Source organism: Ylistrum balloti, unplaced genomic scaffold, assembly GCF_031769215.1.
Source record: "Ylistrum balloti isolate Yb309-2 unplaced genomic scaffold, AGI_CSIRO_Ybal_v1 Utg370342, whole genome shotgun sequence".
In the NCBI taxonomy this organism is placed as follows: Eukaryota; Metazoa; Mollusca; class Bivalvia; order Pectinida; family Pectinidae; genus Ylistrum; species Ylistrum balloti.
In genome coordinates, this window is record NW_026782246.1 from 844382 (window position 1) to 866988 (window position 22607).

Consider the following 22607-nt stretch of genomic DNA (forward strand, 5'->3'; position numbering starts at 1 on the left):
GTACGTAGGTTCTCTGTTCTAAACCTGTTGTAGGAATGAAGTCTATATTGTGTATCGGATTGAAGTTCTTACAAGGCTACATTCAGACCCTACTGGGAACTCTAGCAATTGGAGGACTGGACGAAGTTGGTTTTTTCATCAGGTCCGCTCAAACTGTGTACTTCTCCAACATCGCAAGTTCCTTCGGCAAGTAAATGTCCGTGAGTCGTATACAGATATTTCTCCGAACATGTGGGAATTTCAGTTGGCACGCATTCAGTGCAGAACTCGTTATTCCATACACACTCATGGGGTGAGAATGTTTTTGTATGTGGCTTAGCAGGGTTTTCTTGCTTCGAGGGGTTGTGAAACAGGAGTCGAATACGGTGCGACTCGGCTGATAGATCGACCTAGTTCATAATTCGATTGCGACGAGAGAAGGTATGGTGTTTGTTTGCGCCGAATTTGAGCTCTTTCCTATACATGGTGTTTTCTTCCCCTGCGAACAGTGTTAAAGTTGATACAAGCAGCGGAGCTTTGTTTTCAACAGTACGCGGCCTGCAAATCACAGGCAATCGATTTTTCGGCCATAGCGGCGTTCGGTTATCGACGGTTTTACCCCCATCTTTGGTAAGACGGTGTTGTTATCAATTAATCAAATATATTCACACTTGTCAGACTTCTATATTTGCAGGTCCGGCGGCAGGGAGAGGCCTACCTCGCTGGGAGCTAGCTGGTCGGTCAGGTATATTTTTTTCGAAATAGAGATACTTAGGTTCTTCAAATAATAAATTGTCCAGGGTATGTCTCCGAAAAAGTAAAAAGAAATTTTTCATAAAATTTATGTTCAGTTACATTACCAGATGGAAATGTTCAGTGCACTACGAAAACGTCACTGTGATCTTGAACTCGAAGATAAAGAATATTGTTTTTTCCAAAGGATTCCTAAACTGTAAATATTTTTACATCAAACTTGATGTGTAGTTGCCTCATCTGAAGATGTGCAGTGCTTTACCAATAGTTCAGTATAACCTTGACCTTGAGATCAAAGGTCAAATGATATATATTTTTGTTGGAAAGGGAGACATAATCACCAAAATATATTTTTAGTTCTCGTCTTGATACATGAACCTTTTGAGCACCGGGTTAAAAAACGCCCTGGATCAGTTGAAATGTACAGTACATTTTTGAGTACTCTGGCTTTCCTTCACCATGGAAGTTTCTAAAGACCTTGGCTCTGAATAAGACATAAAACATTACAAATGTCTATAAGAATAGATTTGGGTTAGAGTTACAGGTAGGCATTGCTGTCTACTGAGATCTTACTTGGTAATCTCAGTCTTTTTGTTGCAGACCTAAAACCACAGACCAGCTGGAAAAAGTGTCACTGGCAGACCTAGAATTTGGAGCAGAAGAGATTGGAGATGACGACGACGATGATGATGATTTTGATGATGGAAAGAGTGTTGGTTTAGGAGTCTTGTTTCCACCTGACGAAGGATTCTACATGCATGGTGTATATGGAAAGGCTTACAGCACTAGCTCAAACCAAAATAGATGTAAAATGCAACAAGAAAAATTGCAAAGAATTGGTAGAAAGAATTCAATCCCAAAAAGGATCTGCTGTCTACCTCACATGAGTAAGTTCTTGCTGAGAAATTATATAGTATTCAATCAAAGTACTAATAAATTGTCCCCCATTTGATTGCAAGTGTATTAGCCTGCCATTTTATTGAGAGTAAAAATATATTATATAAGTAGATAGTCAATATGTATTATATAATGTACCTATATGATGTAGATTTCCTGACACATTTTGTGGAAAGTTATCATTAAGGGGAAAAATAAAACAAAATATACTGTTATAAAGCTACATCTTTAATTGAGAAATTTATTAACCTCCTTTTCTAAAAAGAATCATGATTTGATAACTGATAGTGTACGCCTAATACTTGCAACATTCTTCAGGAACTATGGGGAGCTACTCTACACCATTGTGTTAACGAACATCAGTGGGCTTTGGCTTATGGCAAATCAGGCTTTGGTCAATACAGTCACTGACAAATAGCCGAAGCAGACCGAGACCAGGAATGTTTAGAAAAGGGAAGTGCAGCTCACAATGCACTCTGAAGGATTGTATTGGATACTAGGTTTCTGCGTCAGGTGCCTTACTACTTGAACTTCAGGTAGGTTTTCACTTCAAAACATTATGTGGTGTATTTGTGTTTCAAAATAGCAAAAACTAAGTAGTGATTGTAGCATTAGGACCACTGATTATGCATATGTAATATTAACCTTGACGTGTAGTTTAGTTGACATAGCATGATTGTGGTAACAATGGGTCGAGATGACCAAAAGTCCATATTTTCTGCTTTGCACTTCATCATGTGCCGTCTATAGATTAAACCAGAAGGCCTAGGATTCTATGTTGCAAATTCTATCAAGTCTCTTTTTCAAATAATTGACCTTGACCCTCACACAGGTCGAATGAATTATCAGAAAACAAACATTTAGGGTTCTGATATTTTACTGTAGCATATTGTAATGAAGCTTCGCAAAGTTTGTTCAAATGGTGGACGTTGGCCCTCTATCAATGTCACAGCAGCACAGATATTTGTGCTGCTTTAAGCAGATCTACAATTTATATTTTTGTGTGGGCTGCAAAAGGCGACATAGGTATGGTGATGTCGGCGTCTGTACTGAGATTTTTTCACGATAACTAGATGCTGATCAACTTCAAACTCCTAACAGTGATTCCTCACCAAAAGTGCCTGCTTGGGATTGCTTTTCAGGTTCAAGGGTCAAGGTCAATGTTAGTATAAATAAGATTTTTGTCCTAGGCACGCGACACTTTTCTATGAAATTCTGTTTTATGTACATCTATTGTAAGAGATTTTGACCAGAAGTCATGGTTTCCAATTTGCACACATTTTTTTTCACTCCACAGGAGTACTTCATATTTTGAAAATTTTCATCTGCTTGTTTGTGATGTATTGTGCCAAGCGATACTCATATGTGCCACTTGTCTACCATGCCAGGATCCTTATGGCTGCTCTGGACTATAATAAAAATGTGGACATGTAGAATATGAAATACACATTAATAGATTACATTGTGACATGATAATGCTCCCTTGGTAAAGAGTTGTATTTCTTGAAAAGTTCAGATTACATATCATGGTAATACATATCAAAAGTATTTAACTCAGTGTAGAGAAATGTACAAGTTCACTGGGTTATGTCATAGTAGATGCATTTTAGACTGAAGTACTAGAATAATAAAAAAATACAGTTCATCTCTGAACTTCTGGATTTAACATTACCAACCACCGGTATTACTATCTGTTTGCAGATACCAGAGAAATTTCAACAAAAATAACTAGCAGGTAGGCTGTACATACCGCCAAGGAAGAGAAGTCGTACACTTATGTTGAAGGACTTTTAGAATCTGGAGTGGAGAACCGTTTGGCAGATCGAGTTAGGATGAAGGGAGGACCAACTATGGCACCAAAGGACCCCAGACGGGTTGCGAAGACCATTGCTCCAGTACCACCTCCCCCAACGTCTGAGCTCGTAAAGCAACAGAAAAGTAGACTGAAGTAAATCTTATCTTGGCCTGTTCCATAACCCGGATTTGTGATGTATAGTGGGATGTTCAGAGGACGTTTTTGATTAAGAATGAACATTCAATTTTCTTAAAAACAGAATTTGCAATAGTGTTCATGAACAGTTTTAAAATATTTTGATTTCTTGTTTAATTTGGCACAGTTCTTGCCTCAGTATTCTAGTTTCATTAATTTTGTGACTTAGTTTGGCTGATTCCTGAAGGACAAATGAATCTATACTGTGCTGTGGCATCCATCTGTCTGTCAGTTTTGAGATCTTTAATCATCTTCAACAACACAAAGATACTTAATTTAAATATTTTTGCACATAACATGCTGTAATGGAGTCATTTCATGTTTGTTACCACAAAGAAATGACCTTCAATTGCTTTTTAGATGATTTAGGTCAAATTGTCTAAATTTCCAAGTAACATTTAGAAAATCTGAAGACCCATGATGTCTGTTTTGTCTGTGGCATACTGGGATGCTGTCAAATTTGAGCCAATATACATATATGCTGTTTCAGCTTTTCATTTTTAGGCTAACGCACTCGGTATGCATAGCCTATTGTGACTGCCTTTCAGACAAAATTTACCGATCATGGCCTTCTCATTGGCTAAAATATCGAAAAGAGTTAGAGCCCTCTTGCGGCAATTTTTCTGCATAAATAATGCCGCGATTTTTCAAATTGCTATTTTAAAAGCATCCAAAATTAGTTTTTTTTTAAAAATAACAATACGATTACTATATATTTAAAAAAGAAGCACAGTGTGGTTGAACTATTGATAAATTTTGAACAATATATTTTACGGAATTCTCGACATGACGTAAGCGTACAGAACACTGTACGTGCGAGTTGGCGCCATGATTAGAAGTTAGTCTGGGGGCTTGGTTTGAATTATCAACTAACAGCACTTATAAACAAACAAAAACAAAACTTACAAACAGAACATCAATTTTGCTTTAATCCTTGTCGTTGTGGCAAGATCGTCTTAATATATAACATCACTTTACCTCATTAGACGTCACAAAATTCGACTGTTCGTCCTACACTCGTCGATATAACACTTTTTTTTAGGATTTTCACACCCACCGCCATGACACTTTTTCAAGTTTTTGAAGATAAAAAAGTTTGCGCTTCATAGGCAAGGTACATTTGGTGCTCATGATTTATGAATGATATATTTTTAATACTGTACTGATCATGATGTTGACTTTGTTATAACTTATATTTTTTGCCTTTTAGTTTTATTTAATGAAGGTTGATTGTGCTGATTTCTCAAGGTTTGTTAATGTGTAACAAAGTTCCTTGAAATGAAAATATTCCTTCAAACAAAGCGTGTATAAAAAAACCCCAAAATATTAATGTTTATAATTATCAATTGACTAAAACGAAATATTTCCATAACATATTCATTTAGCGTGTAAATTTTGTATATATATGGAAGTCTGGTTTAATCTCATAGAACTATGCCTATATAGACATAATTACTGGAAGAAAAATGTAACCATGATACTTCAAGGAAGATAGGCATGTAAATACATTTTATATATCTGAAATGCTGTGTATACCTTATCTACTTTCCTCAACTACAAATATAATTATGATAAGTAAGGACTATTATTTTGCAATACATTCAAAATAAAGAAGTAGGTATAAAGTCCTTTCAATTTGTTTAAATCCTCATATTGATAGGATAGTAATTGCAACATTTTGGGTATTTCAAAGGTTTTATTTAGTCAACTTCATCATAGAGCTATCTATCATTTGGCTTGTTGGCGATAAATATATGTTGTGTGTGTGATATATTCCCATTTTTTTTTTTTATATTATTTTATATGATATATTAATAATTATTAAATTATAATTTGAAATAAGAATAGATATAAAATCACTTAATAAAGAAGAAAAATAGCCTCTGGTTCTCTTATTTTTGTAATTTTTGCATTCCAAAGTGTAGGAGTATGGGGAAAGTAATATAGCTTAGCGGTTATTTGTTAACATTTATCAAAACGTTTAGCCTCTCAGTACTTTCAGTGCTTTGATTTACACTGCATTGCAGTTGAGCAATTAGAAACCATATTGTGACAGAATGGTGATGTGACCCAGTATCACTTTATATTATTTTTAAATGTTAATCTTGCAATAAATGACATATATATTTAATACCTTATTCTTTCTTAGAGATGTGTAAATGTTTCTGGGTAGTTGTTATCCATCATGATTAAGGAAAGTGGTGAAATATTATCAATAACATGTCGTGTGTTTCTGCTGTACTATGCTTTGTTTTGATCGGAAGTGACGTATTAACTGTGTGCACACTTGTAGAAGTTATTTATAGAATTAATATGACTGCACTGTGCTTACGGGAAAACTTGTATAAGTTGCTGTCAGCTAGTACAGGTGTGTGTTTTATGTGTGCCGTGTTTGTACTATCCACCGGATAACTTGGTGAATTCCTAGTCCCGATGCAGTCTGTCTTTTGTCCTGTGAAATGTCGGGGGGTGGTATTACTGATAGGAATTTATTTTTAGGGTCTTTTGAGAAGTTTTTCTAATTATTTAATATTTTACAATAATAGTTATGGTAAACGTACTAGGACCGTAGTCAGACTATTCGTTCTTATAGGGATAGACAGGTGGTATTTTCTATCACTGAGTAATTTCTAATTCCTGGTCTGTGGTTACCTTATCAAGTGCTTAACAGGAGTATGTTGATCTATTTTGTACTAGGCTTAGTAGTGAGAAAGATATATTGAGAGTTTAGTATGATGATCAAATATTTGAATTTAACTTAGTAAATGTGCGTTTGTGCTGAAAGTGCATTTTTGTGAGAAGGAATAGAAGTCTGGAATATATGAATGTTAGTTTTTCCTTACTTTATCTAAGGATGTAAATGTTTTGGAAGTGTGTAGAGACCAGACCTAGAATGGATGTGTATTTTCCTAACTTGCGTATGTTAAGATTTTGTCTATTTTAATGTAAGCTTTAGGCCTTCTGATTAGTGTGTTAATTTTATGCCAGGAAAACTAATATAATAGTAATAATATTGTCCATCTTACTCGAGTATGAAGTTGTAGAAATTAACTACTAAGTGTGAAAGGTTGTTTGAGTCTGATAGAATTATTAATGTAACTTATTTTTCTTCACAAATGAGATTCATTGCCTAATTAAATATTGAACTTTATCACAATCTTCTGGTTTTCTGTACAACAGCTACATCTAGAAACATGACTTGTTCAAATAACCATAGGATAGTCTGATGCTATTGGAACATTCTTCATAAGTGATTACTTAGTTATCTGATTATACTGAATTGGATGACAACAAAAGGTCAAGTCCAGGTCCAAGTAATGTCATGATCAGTTTGGATTAAAAGGGATAACAGATTATCAACAAATATACCAATTGAACTGGAGTACTTGGAAGCTACGGAGAGGAACATCACTTAGTCCTGAACGCAGATGAACAGAAAATCCTGATAAAGACTTTAATAGTTAATTATCTATTTATTTATCGGGTTCAGCCCTATATATATTGTGACAGTCTACACGCTACCATGTTGAATAGATCTGAGATTGGGTCCAGATCAATATGGTAATTTTGGCTTTTTGTTTGTAAACACATTTGATGATGATGAGAATGCCATGATCACTGACCATGAAACAGAAACTGAACCCATCACATTAGTTGCTGAACAAAAAGAACATCTTGTTAAGACAAAAAGAATGTCTTGTTCACCATCTGGCAGTGAACAGTCTTCTAAGAAAAAGAAACACAAGATTCACAAAAGACACTAAGAGAGGCACTAAAACCAGCACCATGACCACTCTCGACAAGTTTCTAAACCAAGGAACTCCGTCTATGTCTCGTAAATCAAGACAGATGGCCGAAGAAGTGCGTACACCACCGACTCCCGACAAATCAAAGTAAATAACAAGGTGTAAATGTAATGTAGATCAATAGAAAATGATAACTTCAGATTTTATCCTTTTTCCCTCCCAGATCTACAAATACAGTATCCATGAGAAAATACAATGTTTATTTACAATGCAGAAAATTTCACTAAAGCAATCAAACATGGTAATACCGTATTCGATCCAATAAGCGCCCAGGGCGCTTAAAAATTGCAATTAAGGGGGGAGCTTATTAGAGACCATCTTAGATGTAAAAGGAACACATTCAGTGCTAAAAAATCTGCCTCCACCAGGAACTTTACGTCTCCTTTTTGAGGTGTTTTGTTAAGAGGTTTTCAATTCACTCTCTTTTTGTCTCCAATCGCGAATTCGCTTCCTATCTATACTGTACTGCTTTGATGCTTTGCTGTTTCCCCATTCCTTGGCAAACTCCACAACTTTTAACTTGAATGAAATTCCATACGACTTGATTCGGCCTCCTTTGTGAGATTGTGATGTGTCTGTGGTTGCCATAATTTCAGTGTCAAACTTTATGTAACAATTTGCACTCTGTCATTATGTATTTATCGATAAATTGTTTCAGATCATCTTAACATGATGACACGAAAGGGAATTTGTTTATGATAAAGATATAAAATTCCATTTATATTGGTTAAGCACAACTATTTTATCTGTCCTTTGATATCTAACTGCTTCATTTGTTTCTGTCAGATAATCTATCACACATGAAAATATCATTTCTTTATCTGCTGTATAAATGGCTATCTTACCTGTTAAGTAGGCACCTAATGGACTATGTCTATTCAGTCGTCGTTACTCTGGCTGAGCGCGCGACACCAATGTACACAAGGTAAATGTCATCCACCATGTGGTTTAGGAATGTGTGAAAAAAAATGTCTTGTGTATGAATATTCGTCTGTGGTCAGGGGATATCATGTTTATAGAGAGTGTTGGAAACAATTCATAGGGCAGTGCCTTGATACAGTTATAAGACCTTTCACTATGACGTCACGAAGTCACGTGTGTGAATGGTCTAATTGAGGATGTAATCCGTTTGCAATCAGAGTTGTGAAAGAAGGGAAAACAGTGGGTCACATTAAAAAACAGCTAATTTTTTTTATCAGACATGGTTGGAAAATTGTGGTAGTAGTCACAGAGGACACTTATCGACATTTCTCTGTTGCTGGTGGACTGGAGATTAACTGGGTTTTTTTTTTTTTTTTTACATTTTTCTGGAGTACATCTCCTTATAAACCGACATAAAACATTTCTTAATCGTGACTTAAACGTAAGTAAATCAGGACTGCCATATTGGATATCGGGCGACGACGAAAAACAATAGGGTTGTGTAGGTCCAGAGTCCTAACTTCCCCAGTGAAAATGGTGATGACCGGTGATGTAGTTTTTGAGATAATAAGCGGTATGCAATGGTGGACGGACAGACGGACACCTCGTTTACTGCATGCATACGTGAGTGGTAGTACGTTTCCCATTGGACATTTGTCTAATGAAGGTGATGGTGCTATCGAACGTCACAGGGAATTAATTTTTAAAAGTAATTTTGGGCCTGGCCAGTTAATTATTGAAATCTTGTTACAATGCTATTTCCCTATTCGCATCATGTTTGATATTTCAATTATAAACAAAAGTGGAACTAGAACATTTCCTTGAGGAATCCCGAGGTCTCGGCAGATCATCATCGGTTTTGCAATCAAAACTATATCAATACTTTAGACCAGTCAAAACTTTCGATCAAGTATATATTTTGGGGCAGCAAAATGAACATTATGAATACAAGAAGTTAAAAACACCGACGCTGTTAAAGTATTTAGATGGCTTACTTCGTGCACGTATCACAATGACACAGCGGAATATTTTCTTTGATCGTCGCCTTTCTTAATAATGATAATGCCAGTACATTGCTAATTAGCTATGGCCTTATTGACTTTCTGAAAATAAAAATCCGCTGTAGACATAAATACGGAACATCTACAATAGAAATATCCACAGTTTTATCGTTTATCAAAATATTTTGTTACTAATAAATAAATAAATAAATCTCATCATTCACTTTCATGTTGCATCTTTTGCTTACATTTAAATGTTTCTCGTAACCAAACATATAAATTTATCGATATATTGTGCCCAATAATATTGCTAAATAGATATCATGGCGGTGTGTTTAAACCAAACAGGAACTGAGAGACTCGATTACAATAAATAAAAAAATATCTATATCGTAAGGTTGAATCATACAATGTCACATACATTTTACTTCTTGAAACAACGACAAGCAATATCATCTTGTCAGTCATGTTTCAAACTAGACAATGGTTGGATTGGCAAAAGGGTATTTAACAAGCCTGTGCGGTTAGGTTTAAACCTTATCATTTATTGCTTGTGAACGGAGTATATTTGTTGAGAGTGTCTAGAGAATCTGGTAGAAAGTCCGTGGATATTTTTTCGAAGTTTAAGGTAGCATGTTTCTCTAAGACTCCAACTATGTCCTGTAAACAGTGTTTTACAATTTTAATTCCAGGCAAGGATGATTTATTTACCAACTGCTCTGCCGTTTCTCATTCATTTATCAACCACTTGCCTGGAAACCGAAAAATAGTTTCCAGACGCTTAAAAATTTGAAAGGATTGTTTATTTGTGAAATATTGTCTTTTCCCTCTCTCTCTCTCTCTCTGTTTTTTTTTTCAAACTTCCAACGTGTTTCAAGGGAAGGGGCGGGGCATTTAGCAATCTTTTTCAACGTGTCCAAGTATTTTTGCGGGAGCTTCAAAACTTGTCACGTTCTGATTGGCTACAGATCGCCAACTGGTATTCATACGCAAGACTGTCAAGAAAAATGACATATTTGGTTCAGCTTGTCAATGTATTATAGAATTGATTGATTAAGTATTATAAATATATACATTCTAAAAATTATCATCCGAAAAATACGTGTTACCAACACGTTCAAGAAACGGAAATGAGCACTACTTATGGCGAATAAAGTTCCGGTTTTCAGTCGGCAAAGTTGTTCGGTCCATGTTTACTAAAATCGTGTGCTAGGGCTACTGGAGGCTAAAGATGGAAGTCAAAAGATATCTTATTCTGCTGCTCGTTGCATCATTGTTATTTGTAGCAAGAGCTGATGATGACGACGAAGAGGAAGATGAGGGCGAAGGTATTTTATTGAAAAATTATCTGTACTGTGACAAATATCTTGATTCACAACCCTCCTCCTCCGCTTTGATTTACCGGCCTGACACATACACACCCGAGCTTACGATAGCATAATCCCTTTTGCGATTCCTCCTTGGGACTCATTTATGTTGGACGTTTGAAAATTTCCGTCCGATGAGGGACATTGTCAAACGTTGGATATAAGTCCCGAGGAGGAATCTCTAAAGGGATTAACGATAGTGGATCTAGATAACACATACAATATAGAGTGACATTTGTCATTATATGTGTTCTGTTTGTTTTTCTCATTACAGATGCCTGTGATTGCCAGGCATTGTAATAAGATGTTTTAAATGTTTATTCGTCATAACTCCGATTAAAAATGTAACATCAGCTTGCCATAGTACATTGACCGATAAAAAACCTGAAACGGGTCTCGCTCGTGTAGACATCGGGTAATGTCAAATCATCACTTTAAGGTCAATAATACGGAGATTTAATGCAGCCTCATTGATTTCTACCTCCACAGTCTGAGGAATATATATATATATATATATTGACTAATGTCAAAGCAGATATTACATGTCAGTGGAAATTTCGATCTGATATATCTGATATCAGATTACTTTCAATGCACATTTCTATATAATGACAACTTATTATTATTATTATTATTATTATTATGAATTTGAAGACTTTTTTATCATGAATTTGAAGACTATTCTGAATGTAGGCATTTATTAGGCCAAATTTTGTCTTGCTAAATTATTCATGTAGCCACTCCTAGTTGATGTAATGTTCCGTTGGCTGTCCACTACCCTGAACATTCTCTCTTCTGATTCCCAGAACTTGTCCTATTGATTTTCAGATGTATTTAGGGTTTGCAATCTGACCACTTTTTCTGGCAATGAATTCCAGTTATTCACTACTCTCTGTGTAAATGAATATTTTCTGATGTCCTTGGAAAGATATTCTAATTATCTTAATTTGACACATGGGATATCATTTAGTGTGATTGTGAAAGAACAAGATAAATTAGGGGTTTTTTTGTGGAGCTTTCCACCAAAAATTAAGTTTGGGTCTCCACATTCTTTATTGTGATCACAGAGACATGATACAAGAAGAATATATATAAATGGAACAGAGCAAATGATTATATATACATTGTATATATATATATATGCTCCTACCTATTTTATACATACATATATTCTTATTCTAAGTTATTGCAGTGTGTCCCAGTTGTATAATTATCCATTGATCTATCAACAGCCAAAGAAGCAATATATACCATTATAATTCTGATTTAGGTATCTATTATTCTCCTACCTCATAAACAATGTTTTCATATATAAGCCTACATAATATTGAAAAATAAATTGTTGAATACAAGTTTGAACCTACTAAATATTTGGTATAAATTTATTATACACTAAATAGATAATTGGGTAGTATACTCACCAAGTCAAACATTGATTTTGTGGCCAGGTGGTCAGCCTTACCAATATGACAAATATAGCAAGGTTACTGATGGCCTACTTAACAGATCTCTGAAATTGGGAGATTACCCCAATTTTGATCCATGTTGTTGGGAGGCGGGATAGGGAGTGAAAATTGGGAAACTCCCGACTGAATCGGGGAAAGTCGACAGGCATTTTCACCTAGAAAAATTTTGAATGTCTTTACATTTTCAATTCACAGAGGAAGGAGATGGTGTTATGGTGCTGACAAACGACAACTTTGATGATACTATAGCAGCCAATGAGAATGTTTTGGTGGAATTTTATGCTCCCTGGTAAATATCTATAGCACAAACACATGTACAGTAATCTAGCACTCAACAAAATTTCATTCTGTTATTTATTTTTTCAATTCACCATGATTTATGTCTGGTTATGTTGAAGGGGTGAAATAAGAAAAATGAATTAAACTTCACATAAATGATGACAAGGACATTTTATTTTTGAAAAATATTTAATACTGTTAATATATATTTTAGTGGTAATAATTTTTCAGTGCTTTTTATGCTAAAGTTATTGCATTTTCTGTAAGTTTACGTAGCAAGAGTTGTAGATTAGCAAATTCATCTTGGTGCTAATTTGCCAAAGAGTGATAATTTGCTAAAATTTGATTATGCCAAAATCAGTACATTATTAGCTCGGTGTTAAAGCAGCCAGATGATACGATACAGTCAAGTTAGATCTCAATACACTGTACAATTGAATTTGAATATTATAATTAACTTTTTTATTACTAATCTGAAATATTTTGATACATTTGAATGTTTGGTAGGTTTAGAGACAAACATTCAGAAATGAAAATTACTCCTAATCATTTGTTCTTGAATAGATCTGAGTTGGTATATGTCGGTGAACTACATGTACCCTGGTTCATATTATTTTTTTGTATATGACACACTGACTGTGAAAGGAGGGGACTGTATCATTCACATTTGCTGATATTTTATATACCCAATAATAATGGACTAACAAGTATAATCTGTAATAACTCTGGAGGAAATCTTTTTTGTTATTTTCTAGAAAAAATTGTGATCAAAGATGCTGTTGTTTGTCCATTTTTCAATATTGCTCACTGAAAATTATTATAACTTATTAAATGAAGATTCTGACAGTGAATTCACTTTGTGAAGCTGATAAAAATTGTCAGGTTTATCGTTTGCAGTTTTTTTTTTTTGAGTAATTTGAAAATTTACATCAATTTTTAGAATGCAAGTAATAAGCATGTCTATTTTAGGTGTGGCCATTGTAAACAATTAGCACCAGAATATGCTGCGGCTGCCAAACAGTTGATAAAAAATGAGCCACCAGTCCTTCTGGCCAAGGTTGACGCCACACAGGAATCTGAGCTCGGAGAAAGGTATAAAACATTTAAAATTTATTTCTTCTGTTGTGCCTATATCTATGATATATCCCTTATCAAAACTTTAGTAGTCTTGCGGTCATATTTTTTATTTTTTCATTTTTTGGAAACAACTTGGATATATTTGCCTTTAAATTACATTAAAAAATTCAACACCAGACAGGGTCGTAAGTGGTGAAAAGGGGATTGTCAGCCTTATTAATTTTCCCATTCATTACAGGTGTGATGTTGTTTTATTTTGTATATACATACAGACAGCCAATGTAAGAATGTTATGTTTTAACTTGGTAGATTTGAGATTTCTGGATACCCAACTCTCAAGTTCTTTAAAGGAGGAGTTGTCAGTGATTATGAGGGACCACGTGAGACTCAGGGTAAGTGTTTCAATAATGTGTGGAAATAAAAATCTTTTATTCTGTTAATTTCCTGAATTTGATTTTCTTTTAATTCATGAAAATTATGAAATTTATTGAAATATTGGTCAAGTGCACCTCTACAACCTAAACTTTTGCCATTTTTGGAGTTTTTCCACAGTAGCCTCCTAGGTTTTAAAATTTAGGCCCTTAGTGTCATGAATGAGTCTTGGAAGGATGAAAGAGTTGTACATGTTTAAAGCGATCTTGTGTGCTATTTGTTTCTACTGTATTTAATTCAAGAGTTGTATTAAAAAGTGCTCTTGACTTGTGTGTCTTTTGTACAACAATTTCACCAGAAACAAAATCTAAAGTTTGAAATGAATTTTCTTTATCTTAATACTGGGTAGATTTTCAGCCCTTAATTGAAAACAAAACCACTGAAAGAGAATTTGTACAACATTTGTGTGACTGGGGAAACTATGTCAACAGATGTAACATACTCTGTGTGCTATTATAGGTATCGTGAATTACATGGAAGAGAGAGCATCGCCAGACTGGAAGCCACCAGCAGATGTTGTAGTGACGGTAACCACGGATACATTCCAGGACTTTATTGACAGTGCTGACCTTGTATTACTGGAATTCTATGCTCCATGGTAAGGGATCACATTATCCCCCCATCCTTCATAGGTGTTCTTCTTCTTGTGAGGGAAAGAATTATTTATATCTTTGGAAAATTTCCTTTAATATATGAGGATTAATGTGTTGAAGTTCATTTGTGTTTAATGGTTATTTTTTCATTACCTTGGTTCTCACTTTTAGAACATGTCATTTTAATATAAAACTGGTGATGATGAAGAGGGCATGTATTATACTTTACCTTCTTCTTCTTGTGGATTATTTTTTTAAGTGTCGCATCTAGAGGATGTGCTTTGTTCATATTTTGCCTTTGTTTGATGGACTTATATCAACACATCATCACAGTATTCTGTTGTTTTTTATTGTACGTTACTGGGTATATCATATAGGATTTTGTTTTAACTGATTCATAGGTGTGGACATTGCAAAAAGTTGGCCCCAGAATATGAGAAAGCAGCCAAGCGGCTGGCAGCCATAGATGAACCAATACCTCTAGGAAAGGTAGATGCTACAGTAGAAACAGAGCTGGCGACAAGGTTCGGTGTAACAGGCTATCCAACAATGAAGATGTTCAGAAAAGGCCGTGACTCTGATTACAACGGGGAAAGGGATGTGTCAGGTAATTTACACAGTATTTGACTCAACAATGTTCAAATCATCAGTGTTTAATTTACTCAGATAAAGAAGAGAAAATATTGGGACCGAAACAAAACATTTGACTTATCAAGTGTATGCGATTCAAAAGTGTTTGACACATGGGAGTTTTTTTGTACAGTACTTCTAAGTCTTGTTAGCTGAACCCATTTAAACTAAGTTGAAGAAATGGGATTTAGTGTGTTAAATTAAGATTGAATCGAACATTTAGATAAAAATGGCAGAATATTTAAAACATCATCTCTGTATGTTGTCCTCGACAGGTATCATTAATTACATGATTAAGCAGCAAGGTGAGGCTTCGAAACTGAAACACACAACAAAGGAAGTGAGACACTACATGCTTAAAGACCAGATCACTATCATGGGCTTCTTCGATAACATCAATGACCCACTTCTTCGTGTCTACATGGATGCAGGTATGTATTAAATGCAGTCTCATCAGGCAGTGGAATAGATATCATGCTATTTGTATGTATACTTTTCTTGCTTGAGTTTATTTGAGTTAGATTATAAAATTCACTTGTACTAGATTAAAATCATGCATGTAATTCTCAATGGTTGATGTAAGTTTTTAACACATCACTTACTTTCAAACTTGCCTTAAATATCATATTTATTGTGAACAAATATAAGTGCTTGTCTATACAGTGCACTGGTTTTGAGTCCAAATATAAGAACTAGTGATTTAACCTCTTTATCATAAAAGTCATATTTTTCTTCTCCCAAAGTGGCCTTTATAGACAGGTTTGACTGTCTTTTAATTGTTCGGGACGCTGATGTGTGATTCTCTTTAAAGCTAATGACCTGCGAGAGGATTTCACCTTTGGACATTCTGTTTCCAAGGATGTTCGTGAGGAGTACAAGGTTAACCCTAAATCTGTGGTGGTCTTCATCCCAGCGAGATTTTACACCAAGTACGAACCGAAATGGCACATTTTCAAAATGGTTAGTATTAAAAGGAAGCCGTCTTTTCTTACAGATATGTTCTACCTGTGTGCTGTTCTGATATTGAAAATGGTGTGGAAGGAATGCAAATTTTGCTTGTAAAACCAAAAATAGATAATATTGATTTTGAGAATTGATAGTAAGAGAACTTGCTTGTTCTTGGTAGATTAAAAGTTCATGTCAAACACATATGGTTTATCAATTTCTATTGATGTTGGACTTTTTTACAGGAAGATGACGCAACTCCAGAGGATGTACAAAAATTTATTCAGGATCACAAACATCCACTGGTTGGACAATATACCAGTGAACAGGAGAAACACTACAAAAATAGACGCCCTTTGTGTCTGGTGTTCTATGCTGTGGACTGGAGCTTTGATCACAGAGACGGTAAATATGCCTTTGTGTACAGTATTCATGCTTGTTACATGTAAAGTATAGTTTTCAAAAAAAAAAAAAAAAACATAGAGTGACATAATCACAATTTGGATATTATACTGGTCTGAAATGCTTTTCACATCAAATTTGGCAGAAATATCTTAGTTGTTTGACATACAGAATCTGAAATGAATTTCCAGATACTGGGATGAAGTTAGTTTTCATTTGATGGTTATGTTGAACTATCTTGATGGAAACCAGTGCTTACAATCATTATGGTGAAGTGTGTTCAAATCTTTAAGCAACTTTATTCCTAAAACATCACACTTGTGCTTGCTGGCTCAGAAGTCAAGTTAAGCAAACTTAATCTGCTTTCATAATCACAGATTCAAAAACGTTTTTGAATCTGTACGTGGTTCACAAAATCAAATTAAAGGGTAACTTTTGGCGAAAGCTTTCTATAGTGTATGACTTCCATGGCTTAGAATTTTTGAAATACGGATTATCATTATCCTTAAACCTTTAATCAATACCAGATGTGTTTTAATAAAGTAATTTGAACCTTTAATGAAAGTTTAAGATTTACCTTAAAATGCAAAGTGATGTTTGTAGAAAAACAATTGATAAGTTTTTAACCAAAATTGTCCATATAAATATTTTGGCCTGGTAGTTGAAGTCAGTGATCAAATGATATAAAAAAACTTATCAATCCATTTGAACATTTTCACCCAGTGTGTTTTTCCAATGCCTTGTATAATAGATGAGGTACAGGTGATTGACTTTATCCTATTCACTATCTATTTATTAATATTTCGTTGATAACTAAAACAAATTATTGCACTATACTCCGACAGTACCTTTCCAGAAAACATGCTTGCTTATTTTAAAACCGTTTAATAGTTTATTTGATCTGTATTTCCATAGCTACCGAACTGTGGCGGAAACGTGTGGCAAGTGTGGCTGCAGCCAACAAAGACATCCTCTTTGCTATAGCAGATGAAGATGATAACAAGCGACTCATATCTGAATTCCGCCTTGAAGAGTCTGGAGAGGAACTGAACATCGGTTGCTATGACAGCAAGAATCGTCGATACAAGCTCGACGACATGGAGGAGTGGGATGATGATGACGTGGAAGATTTTCTCAAAAAGTTTCGCAAAGGTGAGTAGCAGCTCTAGCTTTCAGGTATAACTTCTCACTGACTGATGAATGTGACAGATCCATGGCTTAAGTCTGACCAACCACTTATTTTTGGAAAGACTGACCACTAATTCAAGATTATGACTGACTGCTGACTTAAGGATAAGACTGACTCCTGACCTGTTGATATGACAAGTCAAACCACTGACATATGATCTAACTCTGACTGATGATAAACAGCTGTGAATGACCTTTCCTATTTTGGTAGAACTGACAAAAATTTGTTTATGCAACATCACAAGTACCTGTATGCTCTGTCTTACAACTTTAATTAAGAAACACTTAGTTTCTATTTATTTCATTACTAAAAAAGGAAAACAGTTGTCGTGGCATTTTGATGTTATGTTTGACAAGATAGCCCCATTTTGTAAGGGTTATACAACTCCTTTCATTTATTTCCTGGTAAAAATTACCTGAAATTTTATTTCCTATATTCAGCAGATGCGTTAATGATTTAACATGATTTATGCAGCTCCACCATCGCTCCACCCACAGCCGAACAGAAAATAATGTATACTTTTACCTAATATGAAATTTCTGGTATTTCATGACATGTAAAAATGTATCAAATTGACATATCTAACTTCTTGTGGTGCAAGCTTCATATTCTAAGTTTAAAATCTTCCTTAAATAAATGTAAATTTCACAACCAACCCCCTGCCACCCTAAGAAAAAGAAACATGGTCACTTTGAATCGTTGATTTCAGGCTAAATATAAAATGATAACAATTATGGGCTTGATAATTTGTTTATACAGAGAAATCAATTTGTCTTCACTTAAGATACAATATTTCAGAAATTAGTACAGATCAACAGATATTAATACAGACCTTGTTGTTTGTAACTTGTCAGAAACACAATGCAATCAGCAGGTCATCTTTATTTTATAAATGAACATTTCTGTTGTAACTGGTCATGCTGATATTCAAAATAAAGCCCAACTCTAACATGGAAATGTGGAAATAAAAGTATGTTATTTATTTTCAGGGAAATTGCCTCAGATTATAAAATCACAGAAAGTGCCCAAGAAACAGACAGGCCCAGTCGTGACCGTGGTAGGGAACTCCTTTAAAGACATTGTTATGGACCCTACAAAGGATGTCCTTATCGAGCTATATGCCCCTTGGTGTGGCCACTGTAAATCACTTGAACCAAAATATGCAGAGCTTGCCAAACGTTTCAAAAAGGAGAAAAACCTTGTAATTGCTAAGATGGATGCCACAGCAAATGAAGCACCAGAAGCTTACCGTGTTGGGGGGTTCCCCACCATCTACTGGGCTCCTGCTAACAATAAGGAAAATCCTGTACAGTATGACCGTCAACGTGAGGTTGATGACTTTGAAAAGTTCATCAAAGAAAAAGCAACAGTTTCATTTGGAAAAGAATTGAAGGAGGAGCTTTAATATGTTTATAAACAAAGTTTTAATTCAGGGGAATGTGAAAAAACAGCAACATTTTTACCAAATCTCTTCCAGATGGTAATTTTGATTTACTGAAAAAATAGATTTATTATGAGGACATGTGAAGAAAATGGACTCCATACATTTCTCCATCAACCTCACTTTCAATGTGTCTTACTTATTAATACTGAACAATACAACGAAAATGAGATCCAACATCAGAGTGTCCTGGATTTAATGAAGGTCGGCATTCTTCTGAAGATGGATTCCTGATGAAATACAGAGTCTGAATAATTATCAAAGTAAGCAGAACAGACATCTGTCAGACGATCTCAACTGGATTTATTGGCAGTTGACGTGTTTCAATATACTATCATAACAACGCAGTGATATTTGAAGAAGCTTGAAACAAGTCACTTTAAGAAATATTATTAAAGTCGTAATATAACATGTTTCTATAGGATATAGACTATATTGCTTTAGGTGTGGGGAGACTTTTAATTCGAAACGTTGCATTTGTTCTGACTTTCTTTTGAATACTTAAAACTTTATTGGAAAGGATATTTAGGGTAAGATATATACAAGAAATTTTGTGTTTGGTTTTGATCTACTATAGTGATAGTCCACGGTTATTAAATCCCATGATAATTTGAATTGTTGTGTGTATGGAGAAAGACGTTTATTTCTCCTTTGAATTTGAAAGTGATTGTTTGTATATTCTGCTGTTTTCTTGGTACGTAACTTGAATGCTGAGAGAAAGGTACTCATTTCTCACACTGTGTCTGTCTGTGTGTGTGTGTGTTACTTAGATTTTGACAGTTCGGTGTGTACGTAATATGAATGTTAAAACATGTCCGTTTCTGGGGTGTTAGTGTGTGTGCATTTCTAAGTGCCCTTTAATATTTGTGTTTTATAATTTGCAATTGGTGGTCAAAAGTTGACTTGGATTTTGATGAGGGTCAGGAATTGTCGCGATGATTGGCCTGTTATGACTGCTGGTTGTTAGTGATACAGGAAGACATTGAGGATGTGAACAGCATTAGGTGATATTTATAAAGGAAAACATTGGAAATGTTTCCTTCTGTTTTTTTTTCCATTATGGTTTCTTTATCCTTGATAGTATTTTTGTTTCATTCCAAGGAAACAATGAAAGAAGCATAAAAAAAAAGATTTATGTGAAATTTCTTTCCTGGAAAATGAGTTTGAAGCCAATGAGTTGTTACCATTTCTGGTAATTATTAATTACTTTTTGATATGCTTTATGGTCTTAATCATCACCAAATATCAAGTGGTTAAAAATTTGTGTCATGACATTTTGTTTGTGAAGAAACCTCAACTCAACTGCTTCATTAACCTTATGTAAATATTATGTAAGATGGGGTGTTGGTTGCTCACCTCTCTATTGTTGTCTGCAGCTGTGCTGTTTTCTTATTTACATCAGAAAGTACTGATTCACAGTTTTCAATTTTTCAGAATAATTTTGCTGGCAGGTTAGTTACGTCAAGTAGCAAATAAGTGCTTTAAATTCCTTAATTTAAGAAAAGTATTTTTGATAATATAACACCAAACTGTGATTAAATATGTAGAGAATCGTTAGATTCTGGTAGCGGTATATTGGTATAGTGCTATACACAAGTCTAACTTGATGAATATATAGAAAATTTGTAATTTATCAATTTTGATAAAATTGGCCATTATTGAAAGTTCTAAAAGTCAAAATGAATAGAGAAAGTAAAGGGTGATCATATATTGTAGTGGACAATAATCTAGATTGAAGTTTTGATCACTTTGTAACTTCAGTTTGAGGTGCTATGCAAGCGAGAAATAAAGCAGTTTCTAAGAATCATGTTTTGAATTCTTAATATCAATCTGTTACTTTGTTAACACATACTTCATGTTTTGCATATTACTACACACTCTCTGAATTAATATGCAGTAGAAATTGACCACAAGTAATCTGAGACATAACATTGACCCTAGAGTAAAAATGGTTGAAATTTGACAGACACAGAAGTGACGAGCGCCTTTCAGTACAAAGGAATGGTATACACTAGAGACAAATTATGACTTAAACTGCATTAAACAACTGTTTTGTCCTTTTAGGACTCGGCAGTGATGCTGAGCCTAAATTTTGAAATCTATGTGGTGACTACTGAAAATCAAAATTGAACAAAAGAAAGGTTGAAAGTTTGATGGGGAGGTTCATTCACCACATAATTTGATAAATTTTGTAATTTTCATGTATGTCATAATTTCACTAGGAAGTTAAGTACATGTGTATATTCTGAACCATGCCACTATTTGATTGAATTGAAATAGGACATGCTGGTTACAGCAAACCTCTGGGCTTGAAATAGTCCACCAGCTGTGCCTTCTTTTTGAAGGACTGTACAAATGGCACAGATATTGGATAAATTGTTTAAATCAGTCTTCAGGTTTCAGAATGGGACTACGACCAGAGATTAAAAGTCAACTGACTATATGACAGGTGCAAAATTACAAAAATCTTTTGCTTGAATTCTACAGTTGAGTCAGCTTTGATATTTCAAGTAAGTGAAGTCATAATATGGATGTACAACTGTATATAACAAATTGTTGTAACCAGGTATCTATGTTGCTAATTGGAACACACAACAAATGCAGTTACTTACCGAAGTAAAACAGCTATTTCTACGCTAAAACACTCTGTATACCTGCTTGTTGAACATGAAAAGAAAAAGTTATGAAGAATAACAAGGAACCATGACATGGAATATTTATTTTAATATATACAAATACCCCTGCTTGCTGTGCCTAAAGTGATGAACACAGCTATATAATTATGTCCTTTTAAGGAATAGGCCGAAGGTCAAACTTCCTCTTTTGAGTTATGTTACCTAGTTCTCATTGTGACATTACTTACTTGGATTGACCAAGGTTTAAATGGCGGGTGTCGTCGATAAAGCAGAATATGCTTACTCTTCCTGAACACCTGGTCTTTTTCTCCTTGTATTTTTTTTTTAGGAATCTCAGTGTAAATTTTTCTTTAGTTCATATTTTGCCCTAGTTTTATGTACTTTTAGTTGAATTATGATTATGTTGCTATGTTGGTATTTTCTTGATTTTTTTTTCAAAAGTTTGGACATTGAAACAGTAAAGATCACAACCACATCACATTACATTAAAACTTTACAGGCAGTAACTGGTAATGAGAAAAACAAATCCATGTTGGTCCTGATAAATTGATTACTGCCCGTGAGTAACTACATTTGTATTTCTCGAATCTTCACTGTTTAAATTTCTAATGAATGAAGAAAGGACCTCGTTTATACATTTTCAACAACTACATTACAGATGACTGATATACAGGTATATCATTGTCTCCTCTGACAATATTTCATTTTAAATTGCACCAATTTGTACTCGAACAAAATAGAAGAATATTGCCAAGATACAAATCAGGAGATCAGCATATTGCAGGACAATAAAATATCATTTG

At 34.5% G+C, this 22607-nt stretch overlaps 1 protein-coding gene and 2 long non-coding RNA genes across 3 annotated transcripts; 2 read left to right on the plus strand and 1 right to left on the minus strand.

Annotated features, from left to right (window-relative positions):
- Positions 1-22: 22 nt before the first annotated feature.
- Positions 23-4219, plus strand: LOC132553625 (uncharacterized). The gene is made up of 4 exons (XR_009554354.1): positions 23-724; positions 1333-1619; positions 1948-2165; positions 3331-4219. It is a non-coding gene; the product is annotated as an uncharacterized LOC132553625 (long non-coding RNA).
- LOC132553624 (uncharacterized) lies at positions 2501-5839 on the minus strand. The gene is made up of 3 exons (XR_009554353.1): positions 5754-5839; positions 3380-3543; positions 2501-3038 (listed from the first exon to the last, which is right to left on the minus strand). It is a non-coding gene; the product is annotated as an uncharacterized LOC132553624 (long non-coding RNA).
- A 4717-nt stretch (positions 5840-10556) lies between these two features.
- On the plus strand, positions 10557-20972 carry LOC132553616 (protein disulfide-isomerase A4-like). The gene is made up of 11 exons (XM_060217874.1): positions 10557-10675; positions 12376-12469; positions 13429-13551; positions 13846-13928; positions 14428-14566; positions 14963-15168; positions 15467-15622; positions 16003-16151; positions 16382-16541; positions 17454-17690; positions 18717-20972. The coding sequence occupies exons 1-11, from the start codon at positions 10579-10581 to the stop codon at positions 19130-19132; spliced, it is 1860 nt and encodes a 619-aa protein (XP_060073857.1). The 5' UTR covers positions 10557-10578; the 3' UTR covers positions 19133-20972.
- The last annotated feature ends 1635 nt before the right edge of the window (positions 20973-22607 follow it).